This window comes from Talpa europaea, assembly GCF_964194135.1.
Source record: "Talpa europaea genome assembly, chromosome: 7".
NCBI classification, from domain to species: domain Eukaryota; kingdom Metazoa; phylum Chordata; class Mammalia; order Eulipotyphla; family Talpidae; genus Talpa; species Talpa europaea.
In genome coordinates, this window is record NC_140074.1 from 92,074,377 (window position 1) to 92,100,111 (window position 25,735).

The 25,735-nt window shown below is 47.0% G+C and overlaps 1 protein-coding gene and 1 pseudogene across 2 annotated transcripts in view; one reads left to right on the plus strand and one right to left on the minus strand.

Annotated features, from left to right (window-relative positions):
- LOC311173822 (large ribosomal subunit protein eL27-like) overlaps positions 1-25,735 on the minus strand; it is a 754,061-nt pseudogene that overhangs the window by 220,758 nt on the left and 507,568 nt on the right. The gene's annotated exons all lie outside the window — the stretch shown is intronic.
- The window catches only part of DNAH2 (dynein axonemal heavy chain 2), a gene marked incomplete at both ends in the record, with an annotated part of 101,556 nt that overhangs the window by 67,371 nt on the left and 8,450 nt on the right, over positions 1-25,735 (plus strand). Inside the window, 26 exons of the mRNA XM_084236238.1 lie at positions 111-299; positions 499-584; positions 741-871; positions 1,024-1,173; positions 1,508-1,675; positions 1,909-2,069; positions 2,556-2,695; positions 4,169-4,301; positions 4,399-4,538; positions 5,834-6,044; positions 6,235-6,351; positions 6,530-6,671; positions 7,041-7,210; positions 7,395-7,511; positions 18,310-18,474; positions 19,030-19,155; positions 19,252-19,400; positions 19,475-19,541; positions 20,573-20,723; positions 20,954-21,102; positions 21,272-21,405; positions 21,551-21,695; positions 21,819-22,018; positions 23,331-23,457; positions 25,213-25,399; positions 25,575-25,723. Of these exons, the coding sequence (XP_084092364.1) occupies positions 111-299; positions 499-584; positions 741-871; positions 1,024-1,173; positions 1,508-1,675; positions 1,909-2,069; positions 2,556-2,695; positions 4,169-4,301; positions 4,399-4,538; positions 5,834-6,044; positions 6,235-6,351; positions 6,530-6,671; positions 7,041-7,210; positions 7,395-7,511; positions 18,310-18,474; positions 19,030-19,155; positions 19,252-19,400; positions 19,475-19,541; positions 20,573-20,723; positions 20,954-21,102; positions 21,272-21,405; positions 21,551-21,695; positions 21,819-22,018; positions 23,331-23,457; positions 25,213-25,399; positions 25,575-25,723 (3,804 nt within the window). The remainder of the gene's footprint in view (positions 1-110; positions 300-498; positions 585-740; positions 872-1,023; positions 1,174-1,507; positions 1,676-1,908; positions 2,070-2,555; positions 2,696-4,168; positions 4,302-4,398; positions 4,539-5,833; positions 6,045-6,234; positions 6,352-6,529; positions 6,672-7,040; positions 7,211-7,394; positions 7,512-18,309; positions 18,475-19,029; positions 19,156-19,251; positions 19,401-19,474; positions 19,542-20,572; positions 20,724-20,953; positions 21,103-21,271; positions 21,406-21,550; positions 21,696-21,818; positions 22,019-23,330; positions 23,458-25,212; positions 25,400-25,574; positions 25,724-25,735) is intronic.

Genomic DNA, 25,735 nt, shown 5'->3' on the forward strand with positions numbered 1-25,735 from the left:
CCCCCTTAAGTTCTACCTCCAAGGTAAGTGCTCCACTCACATCACCCTGGCCCCAGGCCTGGCAGAAAAGCCAGGAGCCTGAGAAAGTGAGTTTGAGTGCCTGTTTCTAGGAGTCCCAGATCATCCGAATATTTGGCACCATGATCAATCAGAAGCTTCAGGACTTTGAGGAAGAAGTGAAGCCTATTGGGATTGTGGTGACGGAGGCCACCTTGGACATGTACAATACTGTGGTCCAGCGCTTCCTGCCCACACCTGCCAAGATCCACTACCTCTTCAACCTCCGAGATATCTCCAAGGTGAAACTCCATCTGACCTTGCCCCTCTTGCCTGCACAGCCTCCTCAGAGGCATTCTCTTCTAATTGAAAGCCTTGAGTCAAATCCCATGCACCCCAAGTCATGCCCATGCTAGGATGCCACTTTCTTTGGCATACCTTTAAATCTTCTGGGAGAATCTCCTCCCTTCTTCCATCCCACTAGCCAGGTCTCTTCTCCAGGTATTCCAGGGCATGCTTAGAGCCAACAAAGACTTCCACGACACCAAGACTAGCATCACACGACTCTGGATCCATGAGTGTTTCAGGTGAGATGGCTGTGCCAGCAGATCCAGACTTCCTCAGTCTGTCCCCAGGTCCAGCATCCTCTATTGTACAGCCCTCCCCTCCACACCCACTTGACACTCCCTCCCCCAGGGCCCTTCTCTTTGTTACCAGATATCACCCCAACTTCCTCTCAACAGGGTCTTCTCTGACCGACTGGTTGATGCAACAGATATGGAAGCTTTCGTGGGCATCTTAAGCGACAAACTCGGCTCATTCTTTGACCTCACATTTCATAATCTCTGTCCCAACAAACGTTCTCCTATTTTTGGTGAGCTGGGAGCTGTGGCAACCACTGCTGGAGACTTTTAGGACTGGGTTAGAAGGAGGGTCAAGGCCTGGAGTCCTGAGGCATAGGGCCCTCTGGGAAAGTCTGGGGAGGGCTCACATTTGAGAATGTGACCCTCGATTCCCATGGCCCAGGGGACTTCCTGAGAGAGCCCAAGGTGTATGAAGACCTGACTGATCTGACAGTGCTGAAGACAACCATGGAGACGGCTCTGAATGAATACAACATGTCAACTGCTGTCGTGCCGATGCAGCTGGTGCTCTTCCGAGAGGCTGTTGAACACAGTGAGCACTTCCTTTCCCACCCCCATCCCCAGCAGCCCAGCTATGGGGTGTTTCCCTTTCCAGATCTCAGTCACTCCAAGTCCAGGAAGTTGCCTACCACCTTGGTCCCAGATGCCCTGATGACAATGGTTGGGGCTTTTCCTTGATATTGGTGTTTAACAGACTGGGTGGAAATTAGAATTTTAATTGTTACAGAGCCTCAGCGTTAACCTCTTCCCACATCTCTTGGCCCCTCTACTTCAGTGTAAGACATGCCAGCCCCCAGGCTAGGGCCTGGAGGACCCCTTAAGTTTGCTCTACCAACTCATTGCCCTCATCTCCCCCACCCTTACAGTCACACGGATTGTGCGGGTCATTGGACAGCCTCGGGGAAACATGCTGCTAGTGGGCATTGGGGGCAGCGGGCGCCAGAGTCTGGCCCGCTTGGCCTCATCCATCTGCGAGTACATCACCTTCCAGATTGAGGTCACCAAACACTATCGAAAGCAGGAATTTCGAGACGGTACGGCGGTTTCTGAATTGGAGGATTATTGGGGGTTGGAGGTGCCTGACTTCTGGCCAGAATGAGAGAGGAGAGATGGAAGGCAGAGAGTGAGACGTGCCTGTGGGCCGCAGGATGGTGTGGGTGTGTGGTGGGGAGGGGAGGTTTCTTAAAACATCCTCAGAAAAGAAATACGAACAGGATAGTGAATCTCAAGAGTCTCCCTCTCTTCCTCCTTCCCTTATCTGACTCAGATATCAAGCGTCTGTATTTCCAGGCTGGGGTAGATCTCAAGGCTACATCCTTCCTTTTTGTGGACACCCAAATTGTTGATGAATCATTCCTAGAGGACATTAACAACATCCTTAGCTCGGGCGAAGTCCCCAATCTCTACAAGACTGATGAATTTGAAGAGGTATGACCCTTTCCACATTCACTTCCAGCTAGTTCTTTGGCCTTCCTGACTCATGCTTGAATAAGCACAGATCCCAGGATATGCTGTGTAGCACCCGTTCGGTGGAAAAGTTGTTCCTCTTCAGCCTTTTTTCCGGGGAGCTTACTGAGCAGGGTTGGGGTGGAAAGCTGCTGTGACACCCACACCTTGGGGTGAGGGAAGGGTGGGAACAAAGAGAGAAGGAAACCCAATGAACGATGGTGGTGGGTTAGGGGTGACTTGGATAGTCCAATACCTGATGGGGATATCCAGATATCACCTCAATTAAAAATTTATTCATTCATTCATTAAAAAAGAAAAAAACACAGACATTTTCTTATGAGTAAATGATCGCAAATAACATTTTAAAAAATGAAATCTGCACCTTGCCAGCCCACCGCCCCGGCTACCCTCTCTGGTTCTGCCTTGGAAACTTCAGTGCTTTGATGCTATGTGACTTCTGTGCAGATCCAGAATCTCATCATAGATCAGGCCCGGGCAGAGCAGGTGCCCGAGACGTCCGACAGTCTCTTCACCTACCTCATTGAGCGCGTCCGGAACAACCTGCACATCATTCTCTGCCTCAGTCCTGTGGGTGACCCCTTCAGGTATCTGCTCGCTCCAGAGCCCAGTGTTCTTCATGAGGTCCTTCCTCACTGCAGGCTTCCCTTCTTTGGGCAAGAGTCTTGTGGGTGACTACCCCCTCCCCAGGCTCTCCTGACTGGCTTGCCCATCCCTCCCCTCGCTTCCGTAGGCTGTGCCTCCTTTCAGGGAGCTCAGGAAGTTCAGATACTTACACAGGAATCATCCATCCCCTTTTGGTATAACTGGATTTGGGGATGGGTGGTTTTTGGTTTTGTTTGGAGATTTTTTTATTATGGTTAAAAAAATACATAACATAAAAGTAGCTGTCTTAACTGACAGTTTTTTCTCCCCAAAGATTTATTTATTTTATACATACAAGAGCTGGGGTACAGGCCAGAGGTGCAGGGGAGTGAGAGCATTCACCAGAGACAGAGTGGGGAGCAGAACAGGTAGATCTACTGAAATACACTGCTGAGGGGAGCAGCAGGCAAGTCCAGAGAGGTCTGCTGCGCCATGTGGGTAGCTCCCTGGTGGGGATTGAACTTGTGCTGCAGCAGCTGCAGACAGCTTCATAGGCTGCATCTTAACCCCTTGCGCCACCAGGGAGGCCCTTAACTGACATTTTTAAGTGTACAATTCATTGTTGTACAACAGATCTCTAGAACTTTCTCATTTTGCAAAACTGAAGCTCTACCCATCTACCCATTTCCCCCTCCCTAGCTCCTGACAAGCACCTATGAATTTGACTACTTTAGATACCTCGTGTAAGAGGAGTCATACAATATTTGTCTTATTGTGGCTGGTTTATTTCACTTCACTTAATGTCCATTGAACTGACAGACACACACCCTTTAATAGCGCACACCCTCTAATAATAATGCACCCTACTGTGCATTGTTTTTCCCATTTTATTTATGTATTTATTTATTTTTAAAGATTTATTTATTTATTTATGCATAAATAAATAAAAAGATGGCTGGCTTGCCCATCCCTCCCCTTGCTGAATCCCCCTCGGTGTGGGGGGATTCACCGGAGACAGAGCGGGGAACAGAACAGGCAGACGGACTGAAATACACTGCTGAGGGGAGCAGTGGGTGAGACAGAAGAAGTCTGCCGTGCCATGTGGATAGCTTCCTGGCCAGCCAGGGATCAAACTCATGTTGCAGAGGCTGTGGATAGCTTCATAGTGCTGTGCTTAACCCCTTATGCCATGAGGGAGACCCTGTTTTTCCCATTTTAGAGATGAGAAAACTGATTTTCAAAAAATTAGATGGCTTGGCCAAGATCCACGCCTAGATTTGGAACCAGGTCTTTCTGTCCCCAGAAACAAATTCTAAATACCATCCTGAACTAACTTTGAAGGGAACAGAACCTGGACAAAGTGATACAGAAGCATGAGGGTGGGGCATTTAAGTTTTTGGAAAGCAAGTGTTCCTGTGATAAAGTTGGTGGCTGGAGTCTTCAAATGGCCTTAACTACCTTGCAATATACCCCAGGAACTGGATCCGACAGTACCCAGCCTTGGTGAACTGCACAACCATCAACTGGTTCTCAGAATGGCCCCGCGAGGCCCTGCTGGAGGTGGCTGAGAAGTACCTCATGGGAGTTGACCTGGGAACTCAGGAGAATGTGAGATCCTACTCCCCAGCTTTCAACCCCTAATTCCTCCGACTTCTCTTCTCCATCTGACTCCACCCCATCTTACATCCTTTATCCACTTCCTCAGATCCGCCGGAAGGTGGCTCGAATCTTTGTCACCATGCACTGGTCAGTGGCTCAGTATTCCCAGAGGATGCTGTTGGAACTGCGAAGATACAACTACGTCACTCCCACCAACTACCTGGAACTCGTGTCTGGATATAAGAAGTATGAATAAGAGTAGGAGATGTGGAGGGCCCTGGGAGCTTGGTGTCTTTGAGGGTGATTGGTGAAATGACATATTTGAAAATATTCAGGATCTGGTCGAGGGGACAGTGGATACTGATGTGGGGTGGCAAAGAAGCACAGGGTCTTAATTCCTCCCAGGAAGTTAATAAAAGAAAGGTGGGATTTCCATGGTGGGACCATCTCTTGGATCCTCTGGCTGTGTTCCTGGGGCTCCAACCCCTCTGTGCGCCTTCTCTGACTTCTTTTGGAATGATTGAATGGTGTTTATTTTTCTAACCATAATACAATACAACTGGGACATTGCCATATATATATATTTTAATATAGTATAAATATATATATGCCATATGTGTATATATGTGTGTGTTTATGTATCTACTAATTTTCTCCTCTCTGCCTTTAATGTCTTCTAGTTTTTCCACCATTCTTAAGAATTATATATTCATTCATTCAGCTTATGTTTAGTGTCTTTTTATCTGCATAGCAATAATTCACTTTAATGGATATGAAAGAAATGTTTTTAAAAAAACCTCATTTATTGGATTCAGTATTTTAATCAAAGAGAAAAAAGCCATTTGCAATAATAATGATAATTAACACTTATTCATCTCTTTAACACATTTTTTGGAGCACCTACTATGTGCCAGACATTATCCTAGATACTGGCAATACACCAATTAACAAAATTAAATCCTTGCCTTCCTGGGTACAAAAACTTACGTTCTGTTTTCTGGTGCTATGTCCTTTACATGCATTTTCTCATGTAATGTATGCAAATAATCCTGCACAGACTTTTTTTTTTTTTTTTTGTGCCTGTTGAAAATGTTTTAGAATGAGTTGCCAATATTAAAATTTGGGAACCTTAAACAATCCAGATTTCCAGTTTCTCTTTAAAACTCAGCAATTGTGGCAATTCTGAGCCCATGTTCCAATGTGGAAAAAGCAGGCTGAGCCCAGGGATGACTGTCCCTTGGGGCAGGTTTGTGTTTTCATGTTCACTGCAGGCAGCACCACCCGCCTGCTGCACCGAGGGAAGAGTAGAAGACTCTCAAGCAGGAAGGTGGTGTGATGAAAACAGTGTCTAGCAAGGCGGTTTTGACAGTGGTATATAGAATAAATCCGAGTCTGGAAGCAAGAAGGCCATTTGGGAATGATCTAAATGATCATTTAGATAATGATAAAAGCCTGAGATACCTGGGACAGGAGACGGTAGAGGGCACCCCCTCTCAGGGACCCCAGCCTTGCCCAGCCCTTTATCCTACTCTGTTCTCCAGGTTGCTGGCAGAGAAGCGGGAGGAATTGCTGAACCAGGCCAATAAGCTTCGGACAGGATTGTTTAAGATCGATGAAACTAGGGAAAAGGTAGAAGTGATGTCGTTGGAGCTGGAGGATGCAAAGAAAAAGGTGGCTGAGTTCCAGAAACAGTGTGAGGAGTACCTGGTCATCATCGTGCAGCAGAAGCGGGAGGCAGATGAGCAACAGAAGGTGGGGCTGATCTTGCCCCTCCTACACCCCTACTGGCAGTGCCCAGCAGGCAGAGGCTTGCTGGTCTCCATCAGTTACTGCATCAGGAGACACACATTCCACTCCTCACATTATCTTTATCTTTCATTGTTGCACTGTCACCATCTTAGCCAAAGGTGAAGACATACCCTTGTCCTCTTTTCATCCCTAGGCCGTGACAGCCAATAGTGAGAAGATTGCAGTTGAGGAAATCAAGTGCCAGGCGCTGGCTGACAATGCTCAGAAAGATCTAGAAGAGGCATTGCCAGCCCTAGAAGAGGCCATGCGGGTATAGGGTTGGAGGGCCCAGGGAAGGGAATGGGGCTGGCCTTCTTATCCTCAAAGCCCTGGGGAACTGGTGGGAAGCCAGGGTGCCTCAGCTGGATCCAGCCTCCATGAAGGACCTGTCTTCCCACCTGAGTGGAATCTAAGTCAACTTTGCTCCTTAAGTAAATCCCTTTTCCCAGGCCCTGGAGTCCTTGAACAAGAAGGATATAGGAGAGATCAAGTCTTATGGTCGGCCCCCAGCCCAAGTGGAAATGGTGATGCAGGCAGTCATGATTCTTCGAGGCAACGAGCCCACTTGGGCAGAGGCCAAGAGGCAGCTAGGTAAGCTAGAGAACCCAGAGATAATTAATGTCAATTAACGTCACCCAACATTTATTAATCATCTGCTGTGCATCAGCCTCCCAGCATGACAGAGATGAATGGGGCATTGTACCAACCCTCAGGAGCATAGCACCCAGTAGGAGAGAGAAGACACAAGTATCAGTTGAGATTTTTTGGTTGTAAGTAACAGAAATGACTCAATTTAAGCATAAAAAGGAAAATTGTGTGAAGATACAGGAATGTATGGCAGAATCCAAAGGCAGGAATGCTTCTGGCCTCCTTACCCTGAGAGAAGAATCAGAAGTGAAACCTGTACAGGGAGGGTGGGGTTAGGCCCTGGGGTCCAGTCTTTCAATTTTTGTCCCACAGGGGAACAGAACTTCATTAAATCACTGATCCACTTTGATAAGGACAATATCTCAGATAAGGTTCTGAAGAAGATTGGGGCCTACTGCGCCCAGCCTGACTTCCAACCTGACATCATTGGTCGTGTCTCACTGGCTGCCAAGTCCCTCTGCATGTGGGTACGGGCCATGGAGGTAAGCAGTGCCAGGATGGAGTCGGGGGCAGAGGGGGGTGGGAGCCAGAGGTAGGCCTGGGGGGCGGGAAACGACGATTCACACAGGTGAATGCTGGGGAATGGCAGACCCAGGTGGGAAGGAAGAATCCCTGGCGGGTGAGTGGGTGGGCAGGTGACCTTGCAGTCTGGCTGTCTCTCTGCAGCTATATGGACGGCTGTATCGGGTGGTGGAGCCCAAGAGGATAAGAATGAACGTGGCACTGGCCCAGCTTAAAGAGAAACAAGCAGCACTGGCTGAGGCCCAGGAGAAGCTGCGGGAGGTGAACTTCGAGTCCATTTGTTCCACAGTGGTCCTGGTTTCCGAGATATTTTATTATGACTTATTTCTCCCCATCTAATTCTACTTACCTCTCCCTTATAGTCCTAGGTGCCTCCTACTCTATACTCTGCTTAGATGGGCTGCCTCTTCAGCTCAGAAAGCTGATTGCAGAGGGGTACAGAGGCATAAAGGGCACTGTCCCTGGGGAGCCTTTCCAAAGACTGATGTGGGAGCTGGCAATCTCTGCCAGGGTCTTTGGAGATGGGCCCTGAGATATGAACTGATGGAATCTGCATGGAAAATTGGTCTTTGCCAGGGCAGGGCAAGCCACATCTTCTTCGACGTGGCTGCTGTGGACCAAGAGGAATGTGAGGGACCGCTCACGTGCTTGTGTGGGAAGATGGGGTGATCCTGGAGGTGGGGGGGAGTGCGGTTACTCATTGTTGTCAGATTAGCCAACCCAGAAGGTGATTTCTACAAGATATATGCACAAGCAACTCTCAAATGGCAGAATGTTTTTTTTTTTTATAGAGGCATGTTTTTATTTATTTATTATATTTGTTTGTTTGTTTTGTTTATACATGCACTGGGTACAGTCAGAAGCGCGGGAGGGTGAGAGAATTCACCAGAGCCAGAGTGGGGAGCAGAGCAGGCAGAGGGACCGAAGTACACTGCTGAGGGGAGCAGCGGGTGGCAGGAGAGGTCTGCGCACCATGTGGGACCCTCCTCCGGTGGCCGGGGAGCAGCCGGGGATCGAACTGGCGCTGCAGAGGCTGCAGGCAGCTTCGCAACCCAGCGCTCAACCGCTGCGCCACCGGGGAGGCCCGAAAATGGCAGAATGTTAACCACTATTACCCAAAGTTCAAAATTCTGGGCCTCCCCTGGTGGCGCAGCGGTTGAGCGCTGGGTTGCGAGGCTGCCCGCAGCCGCAACAGTGCCGGTTCGTTCCCTGGCCACCGGCAAGGGTCCCACCAAAAAAAAAAAAAAAAAAAGTTCAAAATTCTTTCAATATATCATTTAATTTTTCTGTCACATGGTTTGAATTTTAGAGGTATACAGGAGTATCCAGTAAGATGTCTTCCCTGCACCTCTGCTCTCTAGCCACCAGATGCCCTTCCTTGAAAGCGATCAATATTACAAAGTCTTGTTTATCCATCTGGGCATAGTCTATGCTTATATAAGCAAATTTCTATTTTCCATGTTTTTACTGTCCTTGCTCTCCTGCATCTTCTTATCTTATTTTCTTGCATATTGAAGATTGTTTCATATTAGTATTTAAAGAGGCTCTGCTTTCTTTTTATGGCTGTATGATATTCCATTGGATGGCAGTACCATCATTCATTTAACCAGTTCCCTTTTTGATGGACATGTTCATTGTCTCAGTTTTTTATCTTCAAGACCTCAAACTTTTTTGGATATTATCTTAAGCTACATAAATACTTTAAAGTTTTATATAATCAAAGCTGGTCAATACCATTTCAAAATGCTTTAGCTGAAACCAACAATGCAGAACATCCAGGCCCAACCTCCTCAGGTCAGATGAGGAGCTGAGGTTTATTGAGGTTAAGTGACTTGCTAGTTACTGTCCCAGCCAGAACTAGAACCATATTTCCTGATTCCAAACCCCATTGCTATCTCAGTTCATCCCTGTTTTATTTCTGCTGCAGGAAGCTTTATTGATATAAGCAAAGAGCTGCCGGTGAGGCCTCTTCTGATTCTGTCTGTGCAGGGAACTCAACCAGACTGAATGGGCTGCTATCTGCACAGACCCTTACATTGCCCTGTCCCTTCTGCACTTGTCAAGAGTGAAAAATCACAGGTGTGGTCACCTACTTGAAAATGTTTCTAACCCCTGGATTAATCACATCTGGGCTAAATAATTAGGCCTTCACAGATGAAAAATGGAACCCTTGGGGTCAGCTTCCAGCAACATTATGCATTGGACAAGCACTTACAGAACAACCCAGGTTTGGTTTTTTGAAAGTCCTTCACTGATAAAAGTAAGCATACAGGAAACCCAAATTTATCCTTTGCTATTGATAAAAGACTGATTTGTAAGAGCCAAATAAATATCCCGGTTAACAGAACTTCAGAACCAGGCATTTACCCACCCACTTGCAAATAACACTGTACTGATGCTGGGCACCCCCCACTCCCACGCCGCCCCCAGCCAACTAAGTACGAATTCTTGTAGGAGCCTAGAAATCAGTATTCTGAAAGCCTCTGTGTCTGAGCCAGCCAGTGGTGGGGAAAACCTGTATAAAGCACTGGAAAGAGGCTCAGGGTCCAACTATATTGCATATCAACCCAAATCTTGAGCAGTTTTAATCATTTCTCACTTGCTTGGGAACCTGAAAATATATTTTCCCCAGGCCAAATTCTGACATGAACAAGGGTTATGAACCTCCAGCTTAGAAATTGTCCCAGAAGGCTCTGAAATGGACCAGAACTGAATTTTAATCTACTTCAAGGCAACTATATAGCCGAGGTTGAAAATTCACTTTCTTTTCTATTTCCCATTACAAATTGTATCTAGTCACATTGTCCCACATAGCATATTGGAGGTTATGCATTAAAAAGAAGTGATAGCATTAAAATGATACAACATTAACAATACATAGAAGTTCCACATATTTGACTATAATCCCCAGGATGAAATTCAGTTTCAAAGATTAAACTCCTTTGTAAATAAAAGTCCAAGTAGGGCCTCCCTGGTGGCGCAAGGGATTGGGATGCAGCCTGAGAGGCTGTCTGCAGTCATTGTGGCACAGGTTCGATCCCCAGCCAGGAAGCTGCCCACATGGCACAGCAGACCTCTCCTGACTCTCCCGCTGCTTCCCTCAGCGGTGTATTTCAGTCAGTCTGCTTGTTCTGTTCCCCACTCTGTCTCTGGTGAATCCTCTCACCCCCCCACACCTCTGGCCTATACCCCAGTCCTTGTATCCATAATAAAATAAATCTTTAAAAAAAAAAAAAAAAAAGATCCAGGACCTCCCCGGTGGCACAGCGGGTTGAGCACAGAGCTGTGAAGCTGTCTACAGCTTCTGCAGCACTGGTTCAATTCCCAGCCAGCCAGGGAGATTCCCACATGGCACGGCAGACCTCTCCTGTCTTGCCCGCTGTTCCCCTCAGCAGTGTATTTCGGTCCTTCTGCTTGTTCTGCTCCCTGCTCTGTCTCTGGTGAATTCTCTCACCCTCCTGTGCCTCTGGCCTGTACCCCGGTGCTTGTATAAAACAACAACAACAAACAGACAAAAAAAGTCCAGGTAAATTAAAATTGAAAATCAATTTATCTTGCTTTTGTGGGTTAAAAATCTAGAATCCTACATTTTTAATGTCCCCAGACCATCTCCCCCCACGTCTCATTCCATTTAGTCTTAGCTGAGGGGGCTCCCTGTATTTGGGTAGAATCAGTTGCCTTAAGCTCTAGCCAGGGCTGTTACTCACTGGAAATACATTTTGTTCCCACAGGCATGAGAGGCTCTATCAGTTCAAAATCTAGTCTCTTGTGAGAATCATTTGAAAAGCAAGAATAGGGGCCTCCCTGGTGGTGCAAGGGGTTAAAGACGTAGCACTATGAAGCTATTTGTAGCCACTGCAGCATGCCCACTGTTCCCCTCAGCGGTGTATTTTTTTTTAATTTAAATATTTTATTTTATAATTCTTACATCTTTTTCATCTTTGCACAATGTATGCATTTTCATTTTGGTTATATTCACCATATAATTGCACCTCCCCTCTTATTTTGACTCTAGTCCTTCCTTTCCCCACTCCTCCCTCCCCCCCCCCCCAATTGTGTCTCTGGTTTATAGTTGCTTGTTGATTTTGATTTTTACTTTGTATTGATTAGTCTTTTTCCTGGTCTCTTATTTAGGTTTTCTAAATTCCTGCTATGAGTGAGGCCATCCAGTATTTTTCTTTTTCTTTCTAAGTGGTGTATTTTCAGTAGATCTGCCTGTTCTGCTCCCCACTCTGTCTCTGGTGAATCCTCTCACCCCACCCCCCATGCCTCTGGTCTGTACTTCAGCTCTTGTATGCATAAATAAATAAATCTTTTAAAAAAAATCAAATGGGGAATTTGGGGTTCCCAGTTATGTTGTCAAAAAAAAAAAGTAAGAATAATTCAAAGAGTTAATAAAGGATATATGACTTCCAGATAAAAGTATGTTTACAGAGACCAGTTGCTACTGCTGCCTCAAAGGCCATAGTAGAGACCCAATGGTATTTGCAGGCACAAGGACACAGAGAAAATCTTGGTCTTAGCTTTATCAGAATGTCAGTTGTCTAGAAACCATGACCTGCGATTTTAAATTTAACTGAAAAAAAAAAAACAAACACAAAATTCTCCAACAATAGACTCTTGGGACCTATAACTCAATGATAAACATATACTATATAGAGGAGGGAACGGGTTGGAAATTCACATGTGCATATTTTCTTTTTTAGAAGGGGAGTTATTGTGGTAGATACAGATAACATTTACCACTGACCATTTCAAAATGTTCATTGAGTGATTCAGTGGCATTGAGTACACTCACCATGGGATTCAACCATCCCCACTACATAGTTCCAGGAGTTTTCATCTCCCCAAAAAGAAAATGTGTATTTCCTTTTCATTTTGGTTTCCCCCTTGAGCTCCAGGCTCCCCACTGTGTCATGATGAGGCATGGTTAGTCCTAGACCACAGTAATTAAAGTTGCTGGTTTTCTTTGTGGAATTGCTGAGAATTGCCTTTTAGGGAAGGATTTCACCTTGTGCTTAGGTGTATTCTTTTTTTTTTTTAAGATTTCTTTATTTATTTATACAAGCATTGGGTATAGTCAGCAGTGCGGGAGGGTGAGAGAATCCACCAGACCAGAGCGGGGAACAGAACAGGCAGACTGACGAAGTACACTGCTGAGGGGAGCAGCGGGCGGCAGGAGAGGTCTGTCACGCCATGTGGGACCCTCTCCAGGGGCTGGGGATCAAACCGGCACTGCAGAGGTTGCGGGCAGCTTCGCAGCCCAGCGCTCAACCGCTGCACCACCAGGAGAGGCCCTGCTTAGGTGTATTCTAATTGGAAAATTACCTTCAACACAGTTCTGAATGAAAGCTACTGTTGAAGTCTGTGCCACAGGGCCTTATGGGAAACAAGTGCCCTGCCATGTATGTCTAAGATAGTCTTTTCTCCCATTCTAAATCCCCTAAGTTGTTCAGGCATATTCACTTAAGGCACAGGCAATATAATACCTGTAGGCCCACCTGCCCTAACAGTATCACTTAAAATTTCAGACAAAATGAAATACTTCCAACCCACAATCCTGTGGACAAAACACATGGATTTCGGGGTCTCCCTAGTGGGCAGGGGTTAAAGACAGTGCTATCAAACTACTTCCAGCCATTGCAGCACGAATTCGATCCCAAGCTGGCCAGGGAGCAACCCACATGGTGCAGCAGACCTCTCCTGACTCGCCTGCTGCTCCCCTCAGTAGTATATTTCAGTACATCTGCCTGTTCTGCTCCCCATTCTCTCTGGTGAATTCTCTCACCTCTTGCACCTCTGGTTTACACCCCAGTTCTTGTATGCATAAATAAATAATTCTTTTAAAAAAACCACATGAATTTCAAGTTAGTTCCACTATAATTGTCAACTTAGAGTTGAATGAAAATTTGAATAATGGGACAAATGATCCAGTGCTGTCTACTTAGGCCTGGCAGTTATCATTTAAAGCCAGGGCCCTGAGTACATAGAAAACTGACTACCCAGCAGTGTAAAAGCAGCAAGTCTATTCTGTCCATCAGTGCCTAAAAGCGACCTAGCTCCACCTCAACCTAGTTGGCTATTTCTGACTTGTAAGCTACAGCAACCTTTATCATGACCACACCTTTCCCACCATCTCTTAGTTAAGGCTGCCCTTGCAGCCCACACCTTTCATTTGACCAAGTCCAGTTTTTTCTGAAGCTGTTTTGCTTCAAATGGCCCTACCTCCACAGAAGAAACTATTCACTTGGAGACAAAACCACAAGGTTTTATCAAGGTCAAAAAAGCACAGGGTTGGCTTATAGCCTTCTACTCAGGCGACAGGGGTTAAAACCCACTCAACCAAGTGTGGAAAAAAATGGGCCTTTAATTCAAAATATCTGTCCATATCCCAACGTCTGCCCATGAAACTAAGCCCCACCATAAACTTCTTAATTGGTGTTCTGGTTGGCAAATACTCTCTTGAGGGAATCTGAGAGCTATCAGCCTTCTTCTATGCCTGGTTGAGAAATTGAGAAATAAAACAAAAACAAAAAACCATTTGGTCCAAATATCTTTAAACACTAGGCCGGAGCACGTTGCTGACATCTGTGAGTCCTCCTAGTGTCCACCCCATATTCAGACAGACTTAGCCTGTCTTGAAGGTGTGCTCACTCCTGAAAGAGGACTGAACTCGGTGAGTGCTGCCAGCTTATTCTTCCTAGTTTCTCCCATTAGATCAGTCAATCATGTACCTCTCCTGGGGTTGGGGGAGTGAAGGTGTGGAGGAAGTCTTCCAAAACACATGGGAATGACTAACATCAAAATTATAACAAAGCATGACCCCAGAGGAAAAAATAAACCCAGCGATAATTCAGGTTACAGAGTACTTAAAAAGCACATCTCATCTAATTAGTATCATCTGAGAGTGATTAAGAAAGGAGGAAATGACATCCATAAAACAAAAATAAGATGGTAGGAGAAAAAGTCCAAACAGAGAAAAAGAAAGAATTCTGAGAAATTTCAAAATGATCAAAATGAGAAATTTAGTAGAAGGGTAGGAAGATAGTCAAGGAATATAATTTATTTTTTTTTTAAATTTTTTTTAATAGAGGCATGTTTATTTATATTTATTTATTTGTTTGTTTTTTTGTTTATACATGCACTGGGCACAGTCAGAAGCGCAGGAGGGTGAGAGAATTCACCAGAGCCAGAGCGGGGAGCAGAGCAGGCAGAAGGACCGAAGTACACTGCTGAGGGGAGCAGCGGGCGGCAGGAGAGGTCTGCGCGCCATGTGGGACCCTCCTCTGGTGGCCGGGGAGCAGCCGGGGATCGAACCGGCGCCGCAGAGGCTGCGGGCAGGTTCGCAACCCAGCGCTCAACCGCTGCACCACTGGGGAGGCCCAAGGAATATAATTTAAAAAACAAAACAAAACCCCAAATCAGAAAACATAAGATATGAGAAATAATCCAACCAATAGGAATTTCTGAAAGAAAAAACACAGGGGTTATAGAAAATATAACCCCTGTGAGGTTGTATTGTTGGCACTCACAGTGGCCTATATGTCAGTGTCTTAGCTACAAGCTCTCAGCCAGGCCCACAGTCCATACCCGGGCACCACCAGGTCATAATAACCTGATGCTTTTAATGGCGTCTGACCCCCCTGATTAACCTAGCGACAAAGCTCAGGAGACCTGGAAGTGCTATCCATGTCCACAAGGCAAAAATAAAAGTGCAGTTGACCCTTGAACAGGAGTAGAAATGCCAACTTCCTGAGCAATTGAAAATCTGCATATAACTTTTGAATCCCCCCAAAATATGACTACCAGCCTGCTATTGACTAGAAGCCTAACTTACAACAAACAATTATTTTAAAGATTTTTATTTATTTATGCATACAAGAACTGGACGGAGGCCAGAGGTGCAGGGGTGTGAGAGGATTCACCAGAGACAGAGCGGGGAACAGAACAGGCAGATTGAAACACACTGCTGAGGGGAGCAGTGGGCGAGACAGGAGAGGTCTGCTTTGCCATGTGGACTGCTCCCTGGCCAGCCGGGGATCGAACTCATGCTGCAGAGGCTGCAGATTGCTTCGTAGTGTGGTGCTTAACCCCTTGCGCCACCAGGGAGGACCTGCTTTTGAATTTTTAAGTTACCTCTCCACAAAGTGAACAGAATTAAAAAAGAAAAGAAAAGAAATAGTGTCAAGATGTGCTTATGCACAAACAAGGAGATTCATTCCACTCTAGTTAATAATAGAAAATGTTGGAAAGACACAAATGTCTATCAGTAGGAGACTTGTTATATAAATTGTGTTTTAATCATACACAAGATTATTCTGCAGCTGTTAAGCATGAGGCAGCTTGACAAGAACTGGTTTGGAGAAAAGTGAAAAATAGGAAGGCACAGAACAGCATTATAGTATGTCACCATTTATCTTTATGAAAACAAAACACCCAATCAAGAAATATTTATTGAACGCTGGACACTGTTCTAGGCTAAGGATTCAGTGGTGGATAGCACCTGCCCTCACAGTGCTTTTATTTTATTTATTATTGATGAGCTCTGTTTAGAAAGCTGCCCAAGAAGCTGTTAATCAGCAGAAGCCGAGGTCAGTTGTGGGAGGAAGACGGTTCCTTCACCGTATGCTCTTTTCCCTTTTGGATGTTGATTCATGTGAAAATATTCACTTTTCCAAAAAGACATAGATGGAAAGTTTTAGTCTAAAAAATAAAGATGTTGTTAGCTGTGATGTAATGGGGTGTGGTATGTGGGGAAATGTCCATATTTTTTCTTGACATGAATTTTTTTTAAAGATTTATTTTTGCGTAGAAGAGCTGGGGTGGAGGCAAGAAGTGCGGGGTGAGAGGATTCACCATAGACAGAGTGGGGAGCACCAGGCAAGACAGGAGAGGACTATGGTGATAAGATCTCTGGCCGGGATCGAACTCGGGCCATAGCAGTGATAACACTGAAATTTAACCCCTATGCCACCAGGGAGACCCCTTGACATTCATTTTGAAGTATTTAGGTTTAAAATTTCTTGAGTTGAAATTTTGCATAATGTTTTAATTAAAAAAAGTTAAAACTAAAAATGTTTAAAAGCTACAAACAGGTTAATATATTTTGTTCAGTGGTGGCATAAGCATAGTATTCAGAGATATGGAGGAAACCACCAGAAGAAATTAAAAAAGAAAGAATTAGAAAATAGTTTGCTACCTAAGAATGGGATTGGGAGTGGGAAAGGTGGGCTAGAAGACTATTGCTTTTTATTATAATCCCTTTTGTTATTTTATTTTGGTTTTTAAACTTGTGCATCCATTTCTTGTATCAAAAAATAAAAATAGTGACGGTAAGAGCACATGCAAAATAAGTAATGAAACAGAACTCTGTCAAGTGGGCTGCCTGCCTCCCTGTAGATGAATCTCCACAGGAAGCCAAATTATAATCAGAGAATGTTGCTGATGAGCATGGTCTAAGCTCAGGGAAGTGGCCACGTGATCCTGATGACGGGGGACACAGACCACAGACCTCCTGAGGCCTGGTCTTCCTTGGGTGAGGCCCAGTCTATGTGTAGGGGGTGTAGAGGGGACAAGGCATCCCTTTCCCAGTAACTGTCCCCTCCCCATGTTTCCTTCGAGTGGCCCAGCTGGCCACACCCCTGCCTAGTGACACCTCCTTTTTATAGATGTTAATACTGTCTAACCAACTGCTAGCAAGGCTTGACCTGTAAGCTGTCCTGTCCCTTGAGAGTGACATTTTGAATCCCATTTTGCTTTAAAGACTATTTCTTGGAGCACTATTCATCCCATTTCCAAATTCTTGAAGGTCAACTTCAATTGTTCAGCTGCGTACTGCTTGCTAACTCTGCTAAGCATTGTGCTACAATCCATGTTGATCTTTTGGTAAAGGGTAAACTGAGGCAAAATCTGTAAGAGTTAATTTGAGCTAACTATTTGGTTTGGGCAGTGAGAACCATCCAGGTGAGCTAGAGGAAAGATACAGAGAAGGTGTAGAAGAAGGGAAATTCTTTGAGTGCCTGTAGCCTAACGCCTAGTTGACTGTGATTGGTTGTCCTTAAGTTTCCATTTCGTGACCTTGAGGCATTTACTGGCTTACCTTTCAGTTTGCTTTCTCTTAGGCCACCAGTGCTATCATGCCACCTCATCTAATGGCCTCCTTGTTGCATTAACTTAACATCTTACAACAACCCAGATGAGGCTCTAAAAGGCTGAAATGTACCGTTTCAAAGTTGAACAAAGTTGAACAAAGCACCTCCACAGTCTTTGCACCATTACAGCCTGCCTCTTCTGCCAGGGGGGCTGCTGGCTGGAAAGGGAAGCAGGCTACATACCTGGCACTTAGTATAATTCTAGCGCCATGACCCTCATCATGAAAAGGGTGAGTCACACAGTGTATATCCCGGCACAATTACTGTTTGCTAGCCAGGCACACATACCAGCTCCTAGAAGAGGCTCAGCCCTCTACTGCAGACCTGAGGGATGTATTCCAACCTCAACGGCCCTCAGGGTGGTCATGAGTTGAGGGAGGCTTCTCTAGCAAATGAATCTCTTCCCAGGTTCCTGTCTCTGGTGTAGGACCTTGGATCTGGGTCTTTTTTTCTGAATGGAGTCCCTCTTCTTCTCTCCAACACATTCAGAGTTCTTTTCAAGCTTTTCCTTCCTCTCTCAGTGGCCCCCTTTAGATGTGGCCTCTGACACAGTGGCAGTCATTTCTGCCTGATCTGCTCTCGCATATCCTGTGTATTTATTGTGCTACCAGAGGCCTGTTTCCGACTGAATCTTGAGTTTCATTACCAAGTAGTTTCCAGGCTTCAGGAAAAAAGTAGAGGAAAGGAAAAGAGAACTCATCTGATTACATAAATTTTATCTTGTTTTCTCCTCATAGCAACCCTGTCAGGTAGGCATTAATACTAGTTTTCACATGAGGAAACTGGGACTCAAAGAGATTAATCTTCCTCAAGATCATACAGTCATAAAATGGCAGATTGGTGATCTGAACCCAGAACAATCTGACAACCAGTGCTGTGCTTCATCTCTGTCCTTTGAACCCTCCTAGGTGGCTGAGAAACTGGAGATGCTGAAGAAGCAGTATGATGAGAAGCTGACACAGAAGGAGGAGCTTCGCAAGAAGTCTGAGGAGATGGAGCTGAAGCTGGAGCGTGCTGGGATGCTGGTGTCTGGGCTGGCTGGCGAGAAGGCCCGATGGGAGGAGACAGTAAAGGTGAGATCAGTTGTACCACCTGATTTTCTTTCATCCTGCCAGCAAGTTCCAAGAACTCCTCCCCTCCTTTAAGTTGAGAGACAGTCAGGGGAAAATGGGGGTATGTGGGGTAAAGGAACATCCAGGAATGGGGGATGTGAGTTTTTCTCCTTCCCCTTCCCACATCTTGTGAGAAGAGTAGAAAGGTGTTTTTTTTTTTTTTCTTTCTTTTTTTTCTTTTGGTGTTCCACAAGGGATCAGCTTCTGTGTTCAGGTAGGGCTGGAAAGCACACCAAGGACATTTATATAGCTCTCCCTCCCTTGCCCCTCTCCCACCCCAATGGAAACAGACATGGGACACCTGACTTCATGAAAGGGTTAGGCCTTTGTCATAAGAACATAAACATTGCTGTTAAGGATGGAAACTCAAAAGTAATACAACCAGGTTAGAGTTCTCGCTTTCAAAAGTCTGGGAGAGGGAATTTCTTTGCTCTACATGGTGTCCCAAGGAGAGAGCCTTCAAAACATTCTGAGAGTGTCCCCAGGCAGACTCACACCACCTCTTCTGTCCACCAGGGCCTAGAGGAGGATCTGGGCTACCTGGTTGGTGACTGTCTCTTGGCAGCTGCCTTCCTATCCTACATGGGGCCCTTCCTGACCAACTACAGGGATGAGATCGTCAACCAAATCTGGATCAAGAAGGTGAGGCAGTACTCAGGTGTGATGAGGGAGGACTCCTAGGTCCTGAGATCGGGGCTCAGACCTCCCTGCTGAAATTTTTGGCTCTTTCCTCTCCAGATTAGGGAGCTTCAGGTTCCTTGCTCACCTCGCTTCACTTTCGATAACTTCCTGTCCAATCCTACCAAAGTTCGCGACTGGAACATCCAGGGGTTGCCTTCAGATAACTTCTCTACTGAGAATGGCATCATTGTTACCCGTGGCAACAGGTAAGGATGCTGCTGTGAGCAGGAGGCAGGTTAAGGGGCAGAGCCTGACTATTGCCTGACACTTCTCCCTTCAGGTGGGCGCTGATGATTGATCCTCAGGCCCAGGCCCTGAAATGGATTAAGAACATGGAAGGAAATCAGGTGTGATGCTGGGGACTACTTATTTGTTTGTTTGTTTGTTTGTATATTTTAAAGATTTATTTATTTATTTATACAAGAACCGGGGTACAGTCCAGATGTGCGGGAGGGTGAGAAGATTCACCAGAGACAGAGTGGGGGACAGAACAGGTAGACTGACAAAATACACTGCTGAGGGGAGCAGCGGGCAAGACAGGAGAGGTCTGCTGTACCATGTGGGTTTCTCCCCAGCCGGCCGGGATCGAACCCATGCTGCAAAGGCTGCAGAGAGCTTCACAGTGCAGCACTCAACCGCCTGCACCACCGGGGAGGCCCAGTCTTTTTTAAAGATTGATTTATGGGGCCTCCCCAGTGGCACAGCACTTGAGCGCTGGGTTGCGAAGCTGCCCGCAGCCTCTGCAGCGCCAGTTCGATCCCTGGCTGCTCCCCGGCCACCAGAGGAGGGTCCCACATGGCGCGCAGACCTCTCCTGCCGCCCGCTGCTCCCCTCAGCAGTGTACTTCGGTCCTTCTGCCTGCTCTGCTCCCCGCCCTGGCTCTGGTGAATTCTCTCACCCTCCCGCGCTTCTGACTGTACCCAGTGCTTGTATAAATAAATAAATAAATCTTTAAAAAAAAAAAAGATTGATTTATGTCAAGAGCTGGGGTGTAGGCCAGAGGTGCTGGAGGGGGTGGTTTGAGAGGATTCAGAGACAGAGACAGAGTGGGGAACAGAACAGGCAGACCTACTGAAATACACTGCTGAGGGGAGCAGCAGGTGAGACAGGAGAGGTCTCCTGCACCATGTGGGTCAGCTCCCTGGCCAGGGATCAAACTTGTGCTACAGTGGTTTTGGACAGCTTCATAGTGCTGCATCTTAACCCTTTGCGCCACCAGGGAGGCCCCGATGCTGGGGATTACTTTTGTCCCCTTAGTAGAAACTCTTCCCAAATCTGTCTCTTGAGGTACTATTCTCAGGTCATGCTACTGCTCCCTTTCCCCCACCCCCACCCGGCGTCCCTCACTGTTTCTTCCATATTTTTTCCTTGCTCTCAGGGCCTCCAGATCATTGACCTACAGATGAAGGATTACCTTCGAATCCTAGAAAAGGCCATCCAGTTCGGACACCCAGTGCTGCTCCAGAACGTGCCTGAATATCTGGACCCCACACTCAATCCTGTGCTCAACAAATCTGTAGCTCAAATTGGTCAGGGCGGAGGCTTATTGTGGGGTTGGATTATGGGACAAATCCTAGAGACCAGAGGACTAGGACACAGGGAGGAAAGGGTTGGCTCTTTGGCTGTATCCTTTACTTACTTGTTCTCCCATTCAGACAGCCCAGGCCACAGGCTTTGGTGCAGGCTGAGTCATTGCCGCTGATGCCCCTGGGGAACGGGTCTGTATCCACTGGGTCACATGGAGCCCTTACCCTTGCAGGTGGTCGGCTGCTGATGCGCATTGCAGATAAGGAGGTGGAATACAATCCCAATTTCCGTTTCTACATCACCACCAAGCTCTCCAACCCCCACTACAGTCCAGAGACATCAGCCAAGACCACTATTGTCAATTTTGCCGTCAAAGAACAGGTGGGTGGTGGCTGCGGTTGGACCAGGGTGAGGCAGGACAGGCTGTAGTGCTTGCAGACTGAGAAAAAGGCTAAGATTATTTGGGGCCACTTGGGGCTTTGGGAGTTGTAAAGGGATGAAAGGATGAGTGTGACCATGAGATTCTCAGCGTGATTTCTGGCATTCCCAGGGTCTGGAGGCCCAGCTTCTGGGCATTGTGGTTCGGAAGGAGCGGCCGGAACTGGAGGAGCAGAAGGATACACTGGTCATCAATATTGCTGCTGGGAAGAGGAAGCTCAAAGAGCTGGAGGATGAGATCCTCCGGTGAGCCCTTGTCTCTCCCCACCCCCTACCTGCCCGCTGATCTACCTGCAGGCTCAACTGGTGTCCCAGGGGCTAATGATGGATCCTTTTCCCCAGCCCGCTATTCCCACTAATTCAATCCGTGTGCTTCTCGGCTCCCCCCTAGGCTGCTGAACGAGGCCACAGGCTCCCTGCTAGATGATGTGCAGCTGGTGAACACCCTCCAGACCTCTAAGATCACTGCCACAGAGGTGACTGAGCAGCTGGAGACCAGTGAAACCACAGAGATCAACATTGACTTGGCCCGCGAGGTGAGCCCCGTGCCCTCAGCCCCGCCTCCACCAGCCATCACCGTGCAACTCCATTCTGTTGACTTGAGTTCCCTTGTCTCCCTGAGCCCTCACCCTGTGCTATGCCCTCTATTGTCTCTGCAGGCTTACCGCCCATGTGCCCAGCGGGCATCAGTACTGTTCTTCGTGCTCAATGACATGGGCCGCATCGACCCCATGTACCAGTTCTCACTGGATGCCTACATCAGTCTCTTCATCCTCAGCATTGACAAAAGCCATCGCAGCAACAAGCTGGAGGACCGCATCGACTATCTGAATGAATACCACACCTATGCCGTCTACAGGTCTGAGGGCTTCTCCCCATGAGCCCTAGGCAGGAAGTCAAATGGCTGGCGCCAATGCCAACCCTGGCTACGTCTGTCTTAGTGCTTTCCCACACCACCTTGCGGGGTACTGAGCTCCACACTTCTCCCCTGAGAAGTGCATTCACTGTCGTGATCCATTACCTATGGGCTGGCCATTTCCAGTTTTGTATCTCTAGCTTATAACTGTCTACTCTTCCAACAATTTCCAAATGCCAATCTGCCTATAAATCACTGGAAATTTTGTTAAAATAGATTCAGACCCAATAGTTCTGAGGTGGGGCCTGAGCAGCTGCATTTCTTACATGCTCCCCAGGGATGCCATTACTCCTAGCCTGTAGATCACACTTAGAGTAGCAAAGTGCTTAACTTCTCTACCTGGACCTCCCATGGCCCCTCACATTCACCTTGTTTCAGAACAAAGTCATTGTCTTCCCTCCTCCTTCAGGGTCCTGACCCTTGAGTGGTCCAGAATCCAAGGTGGCAGTTGGACATTATCCTTGTCCCTACTTCTCAGATCAGTCACCAGGATCTGCTCACGAATGTTGCTGCAAACTGTTCCCTCCTGGTTCTGTATTTTTTAGTAGCTGAGGCCCTCGTGATCTTCCTTTTTGAATTGCACAGGGTCTCGTAACAGTTGTCTTGCCTCTAATATTGTCCTCCAATCTGCCAAGCTGCCAGCAGGAGCCTCCCAAACACACAATCTACCACACCAGTGCGACTGACAGTCTTCACTGACTGTTGTGAGTCCAGCGGCCCATTCAGGCCTCTGTGGTCTCGCCTCCCCCCTCCCCCCGCCTCCTCAGCCTCACCTTTCTCCAACTTACTTTTGCCCCTGCCTGTGCTTACACTCCCAAGTCCACTTCTCTTCCTCTTCCACATCACCCAACAACTCCACTGTGCCTCAGGGCATCTCCTCTCAGAAGCTTCCCCTGAGTCTACCAGGCAGGTGGGCACCCCTGCCCTGTGATCCCTGGACAGTGGCCCGTCATAACTATGGCCTTTGTATGTCCTCCCCACTCTACCTGACTTCCTTCGGGACAAAGACTATGGCTGATTCATTCTCAGGACCTAGCAGAGTAGCTGGTCCAATCAATGTTGGGCTTTTTAAAATGACTGATTTTACCAGTGAACTCTTGGGAAATCACGTCCTCTCTCCAGATCCCTGAGGTGCTTGGTTATTTCTAAGAAGTTTGGACTAAATGCTGATTCAGTCCTTTTGCTTAAGTCTTCGTGATTGTAAGCTCCTTGCAGTGTATCTTGCCTTCTCCACCCTCCCTGTGCCTCTTCCCAGGTACACCTGCCGCACCCTTTTTGAGCGCCACAAGCTGCTCTTCAGTTTTCAGATGTGCGCCAAAATCCTGGAGACTTCGGGCAAGCTCAATATGGATGAGTACAACTTCTTTCTGCGTGGGGGTGTGGTGAGTTGGGCAGAGGGCACATCGGAGTGTGGGGTGGTAAAGGTTGGGGGTGAGGGCAAGTATGATGGGGACTCCAGACTCAGAGGGTAGGGCCCCTGCATGGCCCCAGCAAGTGAGTTGAGAAAAACTGCCAGAAACAGGTAATGACAAGCTCCCTGTGTTTTGCCGGGGAAACTTGCCACGCATACCTTTGCTTGCTTTACAGGCTGGGCTTTGGGGCCCCTCTTACCTGTGACCCACTGACTAGGGTGTTCTTGCCACTTTTGAAAACAGCTTCTCAAATCACTCCTTCTCCATCTGAATTCTATGGTCACCATTATATTAAATCAGTCCCTTGCAAGCACCCTCCGTCCCTGCTCTGAATTGCATCTGGCCATGCTATCCCTGTGGTTAGAGCCAGCTCTGCTTCTCGTCTTTCCCCACGTGGCCCATGCTGGTCAGCGCGGCCAGAGAAAAACACACCAACACGGACTGATCTTGCTTCAAATCCGAGATCATGAACCTCAAGTGGGTGTCTTAAAGCTCCCTGACAACCATGCCACATTTCCACAGGCCAGTCATTCTCCCTTTGAGTAGCTTTTTATTGGACAATGGCTCCTTTTGCCACCTCTGCTTCACTCTCAACTGGGTTTTAGAAATAGCTCCCAATCTTCCCCCACCCCCAATTTTCCACTACCATGATCAAGATCTTTTTAAAATGGATCCCCCATCACTGATGTCACCCCCCACAGCCCAGCCCCTCACTCTGTGCACCCAGCTTTGCAGGTCTTTACACTGGCTGCCCCTTCTGCCAGAAAACTCAGGTGTCACACTGACTCTCTCAGCTCCTTCAAACCTTGACTATAATCTCACTTCACTGAGATCTCCTTGACTTTCTTATTTAATACTTAAAAATCCCCCCTCCAGTATTTCCAATATCTTTTATCCTTCCCAGTTTATTTTGTTTTCCTATCTCACTGCCATCTATACTAAATTATTTGTATATGACAGTTTTTTGTTCATTATGTGTCCTCCCGTGTGGGAAAATAAGCTTTTTAAGGGCAGAGATATTTATCCAGTTTGTACAGTGATATGTCTCAAGTGCTTAAGACACACAATTGGTGAACAATAAATATTTGTTTAAGAGAATGAATTAGTGAATGAATGAACGATGGTTTGTGTTTCTCTGAAGGATGAGGCTACCAATGGAAATCAGAGGAGACAGTACCAACAATTAACCACCAGAGGGCACCAGTTTCCTAAATTTGAACTTGAATTTGCTATACATAGCGTCTGAGAGGGCTAGATCCTTAAGTTTTGTTTCCCCAATTAAGGTGGATTCCAAGCCATCTCTCACATTCCTGTATTCACATCTTCCTTCTGTTTCACACAAAACTCCTCTTGACTTACCCATCATTAAAGAAACAAAGATAGGGCCTCCCCGGTGGCGCAGCTGTTGAGCGCTGGGTTGCGAAGCTGCCCGCAGCCTCTGCAGCGCCGGTTTGATCCCCGGCTGCTCCCTGGCCACCGGAGGCGGGTCCCCCATGGCACGCAGACCTCTCCTGCCGCCCGCTGCTCCCCTCAGCAGTGTACTTCGGTCCTTCTGCCTGCTCTGCTCCCCGCTCTGGCTCTGGTGAATTCGCTCACCCTCCCTCGCTTCTGACTGTACCTCGTGCTTGTATAAATAAATAAATCAATCTTTAAAAACAAAACCAAAGATAATTATTTTTTTGAGGTGTTCCCAGTCAATCCTCTCTCCTCTCTCCTTCCCCCCAGGTCCTGGATCGGGAGGACCAAATGGATAACCCATGTACGAGTTGGCTCGCAGATGCCTACTGGGATAACATCACAGAACTAGACAAACTGACTAACTTCCACGGACTCATGAACTCCTTCGAACAGTACCCTCGTGACTGGCACCTGTGGTATACCAATTCCGCCCCGGAGAAAGCTATGCTGCCAGGTGCCCTCTCTTGCTTTTTTCCTTCTATCTATTCAGTCCTTTATTCTTCATCCCTCTCCCAAGTTCCTCTTAGCGCATCTGCCTCCTGGCAGTGCATTCCCTGCAGGTGCCCCTTTGTTTAGATTCCCGATTCTTCCAGACTCATTCTCGCTGCAACTATTCCACTCACCCCCAGGCGAATGGGAGAACGCCTGCAATGAAATGCAACGGATGCTGATCGTTCGCTCCCTGCGCCAGGACCGGGTGGCGTTCTGTGTGACCTCCTTCATCGTCTCTAACCTTGGCTCTCGCTTCATTGAGCCGCCTGTACTAAACATGAAGTCGGTCAGTGGCCTG